This window comes from Stegastes partitus, unplaced genomic scaffold (genome assembly GCF_000690725.1).
Source record: "Stegastes partitus isolate 25-593 unplaced genomic scaffold, Stegastes_partitus-1.0.2 Scaffold213, whole genome shotgun sequence".
In the NCBI taxonomy this organism is placed as follows: Eukaryota; Metazoa; Chordata; class Actinopteri; family Pomacentridae; genus Stegastes; species Stegastes partitus.
In genome coordinates this window covers 302691-318508 of record NW_007577944.1, presented here as the reverse complement: position 1 = coordinate 318508, position 15818 = coordinate 302691, and the positions used below count along the sequence as shown (strand labels likewise).

At 41.5% G+C, this 15818-nt stretch overlaps 1 protein-coding gene across 3 annotated transcripts in view; it reads left to right on the top strand.

Annotated features, from left to right (window-relative positions):
• The window catches only part of csnk1a1 (casein kinase 1, alpha 1), a 40482-nt gene extending 35584 nt beyond the window's left edge, over positions 1–4898 (top strand). For all 3 annotated transcript variants that reach the window (XM_008280912.1, XM_008280911.1, XM_008280909.1), the window contains one exon: positions 4127–4898. In XM_008280912.1, coding sequence (XP_008279134.1) covers positions 4127–4134 — 8 coding nt within the window. In that variant the 3' untranslated portion in view covers positions 4135–4898. The remainder of the gene's footprint in view (positions 1–4126) is intronic.
• The last annotated feature ends 10920 nt before the right edge of the window (positions 4899–15818 follow it).

The following is a 15818-nucleotide window of genomic DNA, read 5'->3' as shown; positions in this document are numbered from 1 at the left end:
GACTGTGGGAGGAAGCCGGAGAACCCGGAGAGAACCCACACTGCACGGGGAGAACATGGAGACTCCATGCAGAAAGATCCTGGGTGTCCTCACCGAGACGAACCAGCAACCTTCTAGCTGCGAGGCGACGGTGCTAACCACTGATCCACAATGTACCATTACCCAAGTCTCCTTGGCATTTTGCTCTTCTTCCACCCAGTGAGTCTCATTGCTGTAGGACTTGTGGGTTTTTCTTAAATCAACTCGGAGCACAGACTGTGCCATTCTCACTGACTCCTATTGTATCTGTGCTCCTAAATGTTGGGTGAAAATCAGGAATGGTGAGTCAGCTTAACCTGCCACCAGATCTATACAATATGCAGTCAGTACATGATAATACCTCAGCTTGTTCAGGACAAGATTGTGCTTCCCACAGTAGTTACTTAACAGCCTGCATTGGGGTACTCTACAGTGCCAAAGAAAAATTCTGAAATGTTAGAAAACACTTGCCAGGCACTCTAAATTATGCTAGCTTTTCAAAGTGAACACACCTCCTCATGGCTTCCCCCTGTGCTGGACTGTCTAAACAAAATCTCCCTGATGTTCATAGAAGCTTTCCACTCACCCCCACAAATGGATTGACAAACCATCTGTTCTTTTGGGTTCACTTTCAAAATTATAGTCCAGACCCAGCAATAGAGCTCAACCCTTTCAACAATGCAGACTGCTATACCAGGCTGGCATTACGACTCCCGTTCAACACTACAGCCCGGTATATCGGGCTGGCATTACGACTCCCGTTCAACACTGCAGCATGGTATATTGGCTCCGGTATATGGCGACTTTCTGTTATATTCATTTTGATTGTCTATCAGTGGAAATCCTGTATGTGATCGAGCAATTCAGTCATGAAATACACTATGCAAATCGTCATAATAATAACTGCATACAAGGTTCTCGCCAGCGTCATAGTAGCAGCCCGTTATACTGCTGCCTGAAACAATATGCTGCAAATTGGCCCGTTGCGCTGTTTTCGAGTGTACATAACGGTAAAATATATAACAAGCGCCGATAGAGTTTCTCTACCGTCATCTTCGCAGCTATCGCTGCTATTCACTAGCATAGCATATTCGCTGCTGACTGTTAGCAGTATTCTCTAAGACACCTCCACCCCCCCGTCAACGACCCTTACCCCCTGGTACGCTGTAAAAAAAATCCTGGCAAGAACCCTGATGGCATATATATCCCTGGTAATTATGAAGCTTACCTTTACCTTTTCACACCTGTATTTCACCTGTATGTATATGACCAGAGTAAACTTCCATATATATTTAACCGTCAACTTGTGTTCTTTTGATTGATACCAGATCAATAATTTCCCAGGCCTGGGATAAACAAAGTATTTTCTATTCTATTCTATTCTATTCTATTCTATTCTATATGTAATGATTTGAAGTCTACTGAAGAATTTAGAGTGATTAATCAAAACCATATCTGATCATGAATTTCAAGCCAAAGTTACTTAGTGTTGAAGGGGTTAAGCAGCTGTGTTGTAACCTGGGTCAACCTGGTTTATATGGAAAAAATACCTCAGTTCCAGACCGCTAGTATTTACAGGTCAACGAGATTCTGTGAAGTGCGCTACACTTTCAAAGTAAAAGCTCACAGATGTTAACAGGAGAAATGTTGTCGTTAATCTCACTGACACAGAAGCTGTCGTAATTGTGGGATGCATGAATGTCAAACCAGGTGCCATGTGGATTTCAGCAACAGCTCTGTTAGTTGTCACATGTGTTAATGGATGAGATAGCAGTTTATTTTGTTAGTTTGCACAATGGATAAACCCAGCTAGTTGGAGACTGGGTCTTTGTGTCTTCCAAGACAGTGGAGCTGTCTGTGAGTTGGTGGATGTGGGGTTGGTTCCAGGACTTCTCTGCTGGTGGTGACTGCTGTGGTGGAGATGTTAGAGATGTGTGTGTCTGATTGTTGGGTTTTAGTGTGGACCCGAGGAGATTGGTACTTTTAAAAATGTTCCCTTTCTGATTTGTCTACCGTCCCATCCCTAATTCTCATATAAGGCTGTCTAGAAGAAATCAAAAAATCAGCCTTGACTGCTACTGATAAATTCAACGTGCACACCTAATTTCAAGCATTGCTTACATTGTCTATGCTAGCAACTGTTGTGCAGGTAAGAAAATCTCCCATCTTACCTTTGGCCCCTGCTTCATTTTTACATCCACAGCGAGAACGTTCATCTGGACAGAGATTGTGTTTTTTGAGGGTGAATGTAGCCTCAGAAGTATGTGGGGAAAGTGTGATGTTTACGTAGAGTCAACTTTTAGTTCATACTCGGAACGTCTACACACTGCACACATCAGTAGAATTTGACCAAGATACCCGCACTGAAAGGCATATTTACTGGTTATTTAAAAAAATTAATCCCTCTTCGTTCTTCTCTCGCTCTGAAACAGTCTTTTTGCGACTTTGAGAACTTCAGCAACCGTATACTGGGTTTCAGCCACTAAAGAATAACTTTGCCAGGTGATAAGTAGGTCCTTGTGTCTTCCATAGTAGCCGCTGGGTTAGTCTTCAGTCTGGGTAGATCCTGATGATTTCCTTGGTGTCCATTGGTTGGTTCCACACAAAATGTAGAGGGTCCCATGAATCCACCAACTGCACATGGGAGAGGCAGATCATGTTTGTGTTAGCCTCTGTTCTAGCTGCACGTGAGTCACTTTCAACCAGGAGGTATGAGGATGAGCTGGGCTGAGTCCTCGGATGTTTATAGAAACATCAAGTAACTATCTCCAGACAGTTAACAGTGTTTAACGGAACATCTGTTAATGCACACCTGTCCTGACTTCCTGATTTTGACATCGGTTGTAGTGATCTGTGGGACCTGTACCAACGGGGCATTGTCCAAGTTAAATGGATTCAACTACAGGTCTGCAACCGATGCTGCTGAGCCACTATTGGGGCCTCTGGTACCCATATGATCCTAATATGATTCCTCCTGGATCCAGACTCAAGACCCTCATTTATGTTGTTGTCAGTCAGGCCTCCCTATCACTGGACCTACCGTTTGCAGTGTCAGTGCCATCAAAGCAGGCTGTTCAGCTCCGCCCTGCATCTCCCAGTGTGTTCTGTAATGTGGTTAAGTCTGGGTCGTGGCTGATTTTATTCTGATCATACGTATGTTTCTTATAAATGCTGCCATTTCATTCGTTGGGACTGATCTGACTTCTGTTTTCATCATGACTGCAAAGTCTGCACACAAGGACGGCAGCAACTTGCGTTTAAAGACCTGGATGTTGAGAGGTTCTGTGAAGGGTTAGGATTGGGTTAGCCCTATCCCTATCAGGGTCACTGTCCTCACAGTGGGACACTCTCACATACTTCAGATGTCTGTCTTATACCTGTATCTGGAAACTTGGTGTGTTATTGCTGCCTCAGTTAAACCATTAGTTAGTTGTGTATCAAGTTAAAAACAAATGAGACAAATGTTTGTGTTGTGCTGCTTTGAAAAGGTGATGCATTCAGCAGCTTGTGTGTCTGTGTGTGTGTCTCATATGAAGCAGTGTTCAAGTGTTTATTCACATTGGTGTGTTTGGAATCTGGTTATTTAGTTAAAATGCCCAAACTATCTATTTCTATTTCTGCTGGTTAAGTAGCACTGGGCACAACATACATCAGTGATTCATCTGTCTCCATGCCAAAAGAAAAGAGGCAGAGTGCTTGTATGTATTGTGCTTTGGCCTTCGGAGCATTTTCAGTTTATCTTCTGTGTTGAAGGACAGCTACTGAGTGAAAGTTTTTAAACTTGATGTTGTCCTGGCATAACCTAAACTCCCATAGATATGATGTCCAGATGTTTATGCACCACATAGAGGAATACAACCTAAAGTGTGTTCAGATGACCTGATCCAGCGATGCAAAGTGACTGATCTAACATGAACTGTGTCATAACGCCTGTTCCCTCCTGAATCGGTATCACCTCCCTATGGTTTCCTTGGTTTGTGGCCGACCTCCTACTCTGGGGCATCAACCAGCTGATGTGGCTGTTGAACCAGTCTCTGTGGCTCCATCATCTGTAGCGTTCAGCTCACTGTGGTAATGGTGCTTCCTGTGTTTCTGTGTGTCTCTGTAGGTTTCTGATGGGTCTCTGCCTGAGCAGAGCTGCCGATGCGTTGGTAACCAGGACCAACCAGTCCCTCTTCCTGGAAAAGCGACAAACAGAAAGTCTGTGTCTTTCCTTCCATCACAACTATCTATGTAATGGAAATATATAGATTTACACACGCCTTTGTCAGTTGTGTTATCTATATAATCATATGTGTATATATAATAAACTCCACTCTGAAAGAAAATGATTTTTTTAGGATGTGGAGGCTGTAGCCCCCTGCCCCCCCCCCCCCCCCTCCCCCAGACACACCCTACCCTCCATCCCAGTCTGTGTCCTCCTCTCAGTGTTGACTGTACGTCAGGTTTCTTTGGAAACTGAGGTTCAGATAGTCAGCTGACCTTTTGTTTTTCTCTCCCAGTGGAACCATCTCAAAGCTTCTCTTTCCTTCTCACTCCTTAATTATTTCACTCCCTCCTTTTACCAAGAAATGTTAAAACATGTAAACCTAAAACCTGTTCTGTCATTTTGTTTCATAACTGAATGATGAACCCTGGATGTTATTTACTAAAAAAAATCAAAAATGTTGGATTTTTTTCTTGTTTTTTTTGTTTGTTTGTTTGTTTTCCTATGGTGATTAGGAGTTTGCCTGTTGACAATATAAGCGGCTGATGACAACAGTCAATGGTAGAATGATACTCTGGCTCTTTCCCTCTCTCTAGAGCGCTGAATTATTAAATCTGTTGTAAAACCTATGGTCTTCTCCAAAAATGCCAATAAAAACATTACATAACTCAGACCTTCCAGCACCAGTTATTGTTGACCACCTGCACCATGAAAACATACCCGAATGTGAAGCACCAGTTGTGTATTGCACATGTACAGCTGATGGGGACCAACAATTCTGACTTGGATGTTTATTCAACATGCATGCCCTGTTCAGTACAGTTTTCACTGTTCCAGTGATTCTATCCTGTCTGTGTCGATCTGCCACCACACACACACTGCTACACACACAGTCCTGACTGTTCTACAGAGTACACAGATTATTCCTTAGAGTTGTGTTTAAGGAGTCCGTGGATGTTGTCTTTGAATGTTTAAAGGGGACGTGTGTTTTCATTGTTTTTAGCTTCATTTTGTGTCCCCGGTGTGTGTTGACTTCAACAAAATATCAGCACTGTTGTGTCTTTACTTTCCTATGTTTTTAAAAAGTGTGTTCCTGAACAAGCCCCTCAGGTTTGACGCTCGCTGGCGAAGCAGACCAAAAGCTCAGGAGTCCTCATTGACTTGTGACATCTGAAAGCCCAGTTGATGGTTGAATGAATCACAAACCCAATTAGATATGTAGACGTCCTTACCCCCCTCTGACACTCAGTAGTTTGCTTAACCAGTACTATGAGTTGGGCTGCTGTCAGGGTGGTCAGCGATGCCAGGCAGCAAGACGACCCAACTTGGTAACGTACTTACCTCAGAACTCCCAATGACTGCAGAACGCAGCCCAAACAATGGAATAAAACAAACAGTATATGATTTTTTTTTCTCATAACTGTAAATACCAAGTATTCATGTTGATAAAAAAACATATGAGTTGACCCGAGGTTTACGACAACATAGCACTGGTGCAGGAGTATGAATAGAAGAGGTGAATCAACTAAAATGCACTGTAAAAGGCAGACAACTGGCGCACACGTCAACACAGCCCTCTATTGATGACGGGCTGGTAGGAGACTGGTTCCTGTGATACTATTCCAGATGAGTAACATTAGCTTGGTTTAATGTGAATGCTTTTGGTCACTAGGTGGGTCTTCATGGGCTACACTTACTAGAAAAACACTGGGCTGATGAGTACAAGGATCCATGTGGTTGGTTTGGGGATTATGTTTTGTTTTTTCAACTGTGTTTCACATGTTTGATAAACTTAGCGGTGTAGAATAAAAGCTGTAACAAATAAGGTCTGTTTCCTTATAGACATAGATAACTAATCGCTGTCCATAGTCCTGCCCCCTGACTGCTTGTTTCATCCAGAGTTAGAGATTCAGAAGAAACAGCTGAGCAGGTTTATTAACCTGATCAGCCACTTCCTCTCCATGTCTGTCAAGAGCAAAGCAAACACAAGTGGCTTTGTGGTCTGGGAGCATGAGGAGCTTTTGATTACTTTTATTTTTAGTGAGTATAAACAATTTACATCTTAGACTAAACCGTAAATACACACTTCCTCTACTGTGAGGTGGACTGTGGGCAACAACACATCACATTTTATACACATTTACATTTTGAAAAACATTTGAACAAATAGTTTGTTTACATATTCACCATTTCATCTCGAACCCTGGCCAAGTAGGAAACAGATTCACTCATTTCTTGTCAGCAAAGTGACATAACCACACACACGTTTTCAGTTTGTTTTGTTTTGTTTTTAAGGTGTGTCTCTGCCATGTTTATCAATGAATCGTCTATTTGCCGGTGATGGTATGAGGGTACTAGGGTAAAAGTTTTTGGAAAAGAAAAGGGCATAACTAGACTATGAACCCTAACTTGTGTCACTCTCCATAAAAACTCAGTTCTTCACTCTTTGGGAGAAGACAAAAGCATCAAGCTGGCTCACATGTGCTCCAGGGTGATGCGCCGTCCACACAGCACACCTGACTCACCTGAACCTGCCGTCTAATTTCTGTGTGCTTCCCAAACATTTGTGTGGTCACCATCTGATGATGAAGTGATGCTGTTTGGTTTCTGGAGGCTCCAGATGCAACCACGACCATGAAGCTCGAACACCAATGGAACTTAAAGGAGACCATGTTGAACAATAATTCAAAAACAATCTTTCTCCTGTAAAGTTTTCTTGTGAGACCAAGACATTGTTTTTATGATTAATATATATATATATATATATATATATATATATATTTTATTGTTTTTCACATTTTACAAAGAAACATACAGACTGAAGGTAGACCTACACCAGTAAACAACACGCCTACATACAGACCCACATACACTGACACACACACCTAAGTATTCCACAATATGCATTGCATATTTGCAAGAACACACAACACCCAAAACAAACAAAAAGAACCACAACACCTCATTCCCCTGGTGCACTCTATCCAACATTTTGCCCCATCACTCTATTCCACTCACTGTAAGTTTACTCTTGCCGCCTTCAGCCAACAATTTCTTGTTCTCTTCTGTGTCAGTGGGGAAAACAAATATTTTACTGCTGGAGCGTCACCATGATGGAAACTGTACACAAGGATCACATGGATCACAGGACACACACAGACAGGATATGCTATTCAGTAGGAGTTTACTTCATGACTTTATTAACTAAGTAGATAGTAACAAGTCAAAAGATACACAAAAGATATGTTCAATGTTTATAGACATGTATATAAATATATGTCCGTATGTGTATAGACATGTATATGCACATATTAGCACTGGGACTTTAATGCATTAATGTCGATTAATTGATTACAGAAAAAATGATCAATTTAATCACACCTTTCTCAGTTCTCAGCGGTGATACTGACGTACACATTCCAGCCGCTAGGTGGCACTTATGCACCTGAAGTTTGTTATCTAGCCACAAAGAAGATGTACAGGACGCACTGAGTGATGTCAGCACACAATAAAGTCTGGAATAGTGATATAGACGAGACAGATCGCTGGGCTTGTTGGGAGAAAAGATGGCAGTTTGGATCAGAGCAGGGTTGTGTGCACATTGTGCAGCAAAGAGTTTTAAGACAAAAAGTCTTAAAATATTGAATATACTATATTAATAATGATAATATAATGGCTATAACGTCACTTTGAGTTTGCACTAACCTCTGAATTTAGTGGACAGATGAAAAATTCAGATAAATATCAATGGAAATCAAATGTTTAAGGTCACTTATGTGTTGATTCATTGATTCGGTCGTCAACCAAAATTATGTGATTAATTGAGATTAATCAATTACAAAGCCTCTAATTAATGTGATTATTTTGGTAAATCGTGGGGCGACTGACCCATGTTTAGGGACTGAAGGTCCTTCCCCACTCTGCTTCCCACCTCTCAGAGGCAGACACCCTCTCTACTTTAAGATCAGGATTAAAACATTCCTCTTTGATAAAGCTGATAGTTAGAGCTGCTCAGGATCACCTGAACTGTCCCTCAGTTATGCCGCAGTAGCTTTAGATTGCCGGGGGGTTCTAATGATGTACTGAGCTCCTCTCCTATCCTCTCTTTCATACACGTCCTCACCGGGACGTGAACCAGCGACCTTCTAGCTGTGAGGCAACGCTGCTAACCGCTGCTAACCACCGTTCCACCATATCAGTGAATTTTTTTTTAAGAATGGTGATCCATCAGAGAGATTCAGAACCTTCTAGAATCAGTACCAAGACCCACTGCAGCTGTTTCTGCAGCCCAACATCTTACTCTGTTATTTTTTCCTTTAATCTTTCAACCATCTGTATTTTTGAACCACACACAACCATTAAACTCTCACGGCAGGGACTTCTAATCCATCCATCCACGGATATGAGGACGCTGATCCTGCTTTGATAGATTTTTACTAATTATCTGTCTTTATTTTTGTGTATTACATTCTTACATGTTAATTATTATTTTCTTCTTTTATACAATATGATGTGTATGAATCCTTAAACCAACACAGACATCAGGATAAACACACTCTGATGAAGCACGGCACACGTCTTTTATCTTTACTTTCCTTTATTCTGTCATCTGTTGCATTTTCATTGTCGTGTAAATATTTGCATCACTTTTAACTAAACTTTGACATAAGCTGATTCATTGCATCCTGTTGTACTACTGAATAAAGTTAAACTCTATTATTCTTTCACTATCACTGCATTCATTTATCACATGAATAACACAACAACTCACTGGCAGTGATGTGCTCATTTAAGGACTACATTTCAATACAACCTTAAGGTACTGTAGTTGTATTGAATGCTCTGCTACTCTATACAGAAAAAAAGGAACTATTGTGGCTTTTCCCATTTACAGAATTTACATATTTTACATAAAAACTGTGACAGTTTCTAATCTGAAAATGCTGTGTTGTGTTTCTGACCATGTTCAGGTCCACCTGGAACATACATGAGGCTTTGTGCAGCTCCCAGTAAATGACAACATGTTCAGACATTTCTTTGTTTTGAAAGTTTATTCACCAATGAGCTGTAAAATTTATCATTTACACAAAATCTTTCCGTTGCAGAAGAGTAATGAGGTGACAAGTCAAAGGCAGATTGTGTGGGAGAATGATTTTAGTTTTTCTATGTCTTAATCAGTATAAACTGTCGACTTTATTACACACAACATAAATATAACAACTTACACATTGCTGATAAGCCCCGCCCCCAAGAACAGTATTTCCAGGAATCCCCGTTTCTGATGGATCAAGGGATTCCTGGGAAAACTGGACCCCGGGAGAGAGGAGAATAAGCAGTTGACAGTGTTTAGTTTTCAAATGTGTTCTTAATCCTCATGTTGTCATGAATTCTAAATTCTTTTTCTATGTCCTTTAAATACATTGTCTTCTCACAGAAAATACCAAAAACACGTGACTTTGCTGAATGGTCCAGTCTCTTCTAAAATCTACGAGATGCCTCTGAGTATCTGCAGTGGACTCCTCTCACAGGATCCATTTCCTCTTCGTCTAAAGCAAATCAGAGCACTGCTGTCTTCCTACTGGAGGCTGGATTCCTGGAAACCCTGAGTCAGATCAGTTTTTCCTCCGTCCCGAGCTACAGTGCTTCATCTCAGACTACCAACTGACCAGAGATGCAGCACTGCACCTTGGGCCGTAGGGATGGACAGGTCATGGACTGGACAGAGAGATGTAGTGAACAGAGCAGATTTAGTCACTTAGAAAGTTGTAGTTTGACTTAAGAACAGATGAATAAAACATGCACAGCCTCCCACATTAACAACAAACCAGTCATGATGTGACAGTGTCTTCATGTGAGGAGGTGTGTGTGTGTGTGATGTGTGTGTTAGCTAAAACACAGCAGAGTGAAGGATATGGAGCGTACAGCACAAACATTTCTGCTGGGGAAGGGTAAACAGGAGATGACTTAAACCCCAGTGGATCTACATAATACCAACATCCTGTCCTGCCACAGCTGCTCCTTCTACCTTCTACAGGCTCACACTCAGAAAATAAGGCTTTGAGATGATTCTGAGTGTGTGTTTGTGTGTGAGAGACATCTGAAACATACTTTGCTGAATGAAAGACACCCTGCACACACACAGGCCCATAAACACACCACACAGCCTATTCAGAACCACTTGTTTTGTAGTTTTCCTGCCAAATGAGGAGAGATCCAACACAGCAGTTTCATTCAGTCGCTATACTTGAGTACAGTTTTTGCTACTTTGTTTGGATCAAAAACACAAGCTCCAGAAGAATGACAGGGTTAGTTTGGTTAACAGCCGAACAGGTCCGTAGGTGGTCATGTGATGTTCAAGCCTGAAGCAGGAAGTACGATGTTGTTAAGAGTCTAGAAAAAGGTGAAAGTGTGGTGGTGGAGCTGGTAGATAGACATACAAAACATTTAAGGATAAAGGAAGCTCATTTTAACATCCCACCCTAGTGTCAGATGTTGGATTCCCTCAAACATGTATAAATATTTCTAAAGGAGAAAAGTTCCAACGAAAGTCTCCACAGTGAGTGTGATGGATGACTGAGAGCAGCTAGAACATTGCTAGTTGTATGAACAGTTGTTTCTAAAGTTTGGGAAATGCTAGGTTTTATTACTATTTCAAAAGATTTCCACCAGAAGGCAGGCAGAAGTGGAACAGATGTGTGTTCTTACTGCTGGATTTGTTTGTTGGGTTGAGGTTGATCCAAACGGATGGCTTTGTGTGATGGTTCTGGATCAAAGTCTTTGGCGTCCGGAGAGGATGAGTGGTTCCCTAAAGACATACAGGTCATTTCTTGCCTTTGCTAATCATCCTGTTATGTGGTGTTCCAGGTAATGGACCTGCAGGACCTGGTGATGTGAACAGAGCACACTCTTGATGACACACCATATGGCCAGAGAAGTGAGCTCTGTTCACCTGGAGGGGGCAGCACAACACCACTATTCAGCCTTTACATCTAACCAACAGGCTACAGATATACCAAGTATTAGCAAATATTAAACACACATAAAGACAAAAGAGACTTAAAGGAGAAGCCTGACCACATCAGGAAGCAAACGGGTGCTTCTCTTTATACAATAGTGTTCTTAGTGTGGAATTAGTGGGTCAGACAGTAACGTCACCAAAACATCAGATATTTATCCTGTAAATATAAAATAATTCTTTATTGATGCCCATAGGGGACATTCAGGGATCTATCATCCAGAATTATTGTAAACTTGTGACTTTAGAACATTTTTTGTTTGTTGGCGTCATGATGTCAGAAGATGAAACGTTGTAGAATATAAGAAGCCTTCATGGGACTTTACTGAGGTTCACTGGTTTCTAAACAACACTCATATGGACTCATTCTATATCACAGAACGTTCCTGATGCATGAAGGAACGCGAAGACAGAGAGACGTATCCAGACAGAGGGGAGAGAGTCCGGGTGTTTCCCAGGAATGCTCCGACTCTGCTTGGCTGGAAAATCCCAGTCTGCCCATATAAGGCCACAGCCAGTCCTTCATTTGGAGGATCATGGAAAATGGGATCGCTGTGTTGGATAAACATTCTCTCTTCCAGTCTGCGATTGCTCCCACTGATAGTCTGTCGCCCCCCATCCACCACCACCACAACCACCCCACCTCCTCCTCCGTCCATTTAGCAGCATACATTCCCTTTTCTAGTCACAGTGCTGAGAGACTCACTTAAAAGGCAGCGGAGGGAGAGAAGACCTTTATCTCACTCAGTCCTGCTCCATTGACTCAACAAGTCCATATTAAGAAGAAAGATCTGCCCTCTCTGTCTCTCTCACACACACACATAGGGTGAAGTCCATCGTCTCACAATAGGCCATGTCTTCAGAATTGGTGCACTTACATTAAACATCCCATCAAATCCATCTGCCTGGTCTCAGCCGAGCTGTATGTGTGTGTGTCCACTGTGTGCTGGTTTCCTCACCACATCTCTTAATTCTTCTTTATTGCAATTATCATCAATGTCAACAACAGCTTGCTCAGGAAAAGGCAGCTCTAGGTTGTTGGCTTCTCTGTTTAGGCTTCATAAGGTCTTTACCTTACTATGTGGAGTGCTGTGAGCTGACATATGTAAAACTGAGCAGCATTACTAGACTTGATCTAATTTGGAAATTTCGTTTCAGCCAACAGCGATTAAGCTTTGAGGGTCTATAATGTGCTGTAACTGTTTTAAATGCAAACATGTTTGGATTACGATTTTTTGTTTGGATTTAATAATAAGGTAAAGTTCAAGCCATATCTCTATTAGCAGTACCTTCATCCTGCTGCACTCAAAACCGCAGAGTTCAGACAAGTCCAGCACAAAGAACCACTGGGCTCAAGACTGTATTACAAGACCGAACAACCAGCATCCAGGCTACCATCTCACAGAAAAAGTTAACAAAAAAATGGGAAAATACTCTCTACCTTTGTTTGAAAGTGAGATGTGAAGAGTTTTCTAAGGCTCACTAAATAAGACACTGTAGTTACATCAACTGTTCATTCACCTGTCCAGCACTGCTGTAGAGCAGCTCCAGCTATGGTATAAGTAGCAGATAGAGCTTCCCAATGATTTCTTTTTCAGCATCATGTTTCCTTTTTTACTAGCACACACACACATACACACTTAAACACACAAGGTGCTGCCTACCATCAGGAGCAACTTCCATTTCAGTGTCTTGCCCAACAAACCAGGACCTTATCATGTTGGAGCAGCGGTGAGCTACAAGTGTTCAGGGAGGTAATGGAGCACCACAGTGCTGGAACAGAATAGGATGTTTATGATGCTGTTTAATGTTTCTGTATGACAGAGTTGAAACTGCTTTAGTTTAAGAAAATAAAGCCAACTCAGTATAAGACCAGATGGTTTATCACTACACTGATTTAAATTGCAGCATTAACTGGAGCGATTCTTCACAAGTTAGACAAAATTTTTCTCAACCATGAGCAAGAGCGTGTGTGTGTGTGTGTGTGTGTGTGTGTCTGTGTGTGTGTGTGTGTGTGTGTGTGTGTGTGTTTACACAGATTGTGATAACAGTCAGAGCCATCGCTCTGTTGAGCCAAACCTTGCCTAATATGGTCTGCTGTCTCTTTTTAAGTCGAATACAGCGAGCCGTCTCTCCATTCACTCCATATATCTGTCACACTAAAGTCCTCTTGTACTCTCTCTCTCTCTCTCTATCTCTCTCTCTCTCTCTCTCTCTCTCTCTCTGTCTCTCTATCACACACACACACACACACACACACACACACACACACACACACACTTGTATAATTTTTGTTGTAAATGGGGGGCTCTGGGACAATCTCACATTTATGTTTTCACCAAAAAGTTAAACATAGTCCAATGTAATGACTTAAGGATTTAACAGGTAAACACTATGTGAGTAGAGTCCACACAAGGAAAAGAACATTGGGGGGGAAAAAAAACTGAGATAGATCAGGTGGCATATTAATGTCATCATAAAATGACCAAAAATGGCAAAACCAAACTGAGAAGAGCGCTGGTGCCTGATCAGACGAGTGCAGGACAGTGTTCGTGGTGCAGGGAAAACTTTAAGTCTGTTGGTGCTGAAAACAGTTTAGAGGCTTTATGGTTGGAAGAGCGGGAGTTAGAACAGATGGTGCAAAAAGGACTTAAAGGTTCCCTACCGACTGGTAGCCACCGTTAGCCACAGCTGGAATCTCTGAGGAACCTAGAAGTAAGAAAAATCTGAGTCAGAAGATGAGATATGACAAAGACAGTCATAGGACAGTTGATATTAAAAAGTGAAAACATATGAGGGAAAGGACAAATAGACTTGTTGCGTTGTTGTCACGTCTTACACTATTTAACTTTAAAGGACCAAAGTCTAAAGGATGAACTGCTGGACAGGCTGTTGTATCAGCTGGTTTTAGGTCTGCGGTTGATAAAAGCAAAAATCAGAGCTACACTGAAATGCAGGACTGTATACACATGCTACACAATCACTTTGGTTTATCTAAACTAAAACACAGACGACAGGAGACCTGTCAGGATAGCTGCTTCGACACGGATCTTATCAAGCACTTTAAAGAAATATGTACAGTATAGAAAGCCAGTACAGAGAAAACCAGACAATAGCTAGGGCTTTAACATCATCACCGCTGGATGGGTTTCTGTTACCTACAGCATAAAGTCTTACCTCAGCTGAGCAGACTGACATCAGTAAACTAGTTTACTTTCACTCTACCTGACTGAAACACAAACTTAGAGAGATGGACACATGTTCAGTCAAATGGATCACCAACCTCAGAAGTAAATTTGTACTCTTCACACGTTTAGACAAGAGTAAAGTTAATGTAGATTCTGTGTGTTTCATGGAACCTGAATTATAGAAAATAACTAGTGAAGACTAATTTAAGAGAATTTAAGTAAGACATGATGGGAACCCACACAGTAATGACTACGAGCAGATTTAAGCAGTGAACACACATCTTAAGTCCAGTCTGTTGTGCCTGCAGTGAGACCAGAACAGTTTGGAAGTTTCTGTGAAGCAAAGTAGAAACACAGACTGAACGGGTCTGTGTTGACATCCACAGATGGTGTTAATTAATTTGACAGTATTGATCACCTGAGGTAAGCAAGAGACAAATGCAAAATGCTTTTATAACCCTTGTGTGGGTGAAGAAACACGTTTTAGCGTCCACGTGCCAAGCCCTGATCTAAGCCCTCCACATCCCCTCCCCGTCCATGTGAACGTGACCCTGGGAATCACAGCTTCCTGGTCCCACTGGGGAGCTGCTGTGACAGTGTGTATGTACGGGGTTATGTGAATGTCCTCCTAACACAGTGCCCTGAAGAATTTTGACTGCTCAGTAAATAAATATGGCATTTCCTCTGCTCCCCTCTCTGTACACGTTCTCATGTCCATCCAGTCAGCTGTTATTATTTCATTAGGCCACCGTCCCCCTCTGTTGGCTGGATAAAGACTCTCTGGTATCCGTGAGCCTCGCTTAAATAACACGTCTTAATTTATTATGAGAAAGTTTAGCGTTTTCATCCAGTTTGCAGTTAAACCTGTTGCATGGCTTTAATAAAGGGACTTTTGTCTTTTCTTCCATTTTCAATTAGACATTAGTAAAAGCTGCTGTAACTGTATTTAAATGATCTACAGATCAGTCAGTCTGCAGCTGAAAATAAATAGTTCATATTTTTTTGTCCTGAGTTTTGTCCAGATGAAGAGTTCATTTGCACAAACAGATAACACCATCTTCTCAAACCTTCAGAAAACCCACTGTTCCATCGTCTACCTGAGACAATATCAGTCAAACTTAAGTTATCTCTACTGCTGTCATTTCTACTGAGTCAGATCCACTCAGCTTCAGTTTCATTAATATTATCTCAAGAAAACAACCCCCAAAAATTTCTGAAAATCTACAAAAGTGGCGTTATCTGTTTTTGCAAATGAACGCTTCAGATTTTCTATAATTATTACCCCTAAAACACTCACAGGAAGTTATATGTGGACATATATAGCAGTATTTTTGTACTTCATTTACATCCTCTGCTGATACTACATGCTGTCCATGGTGAACATTTGGTC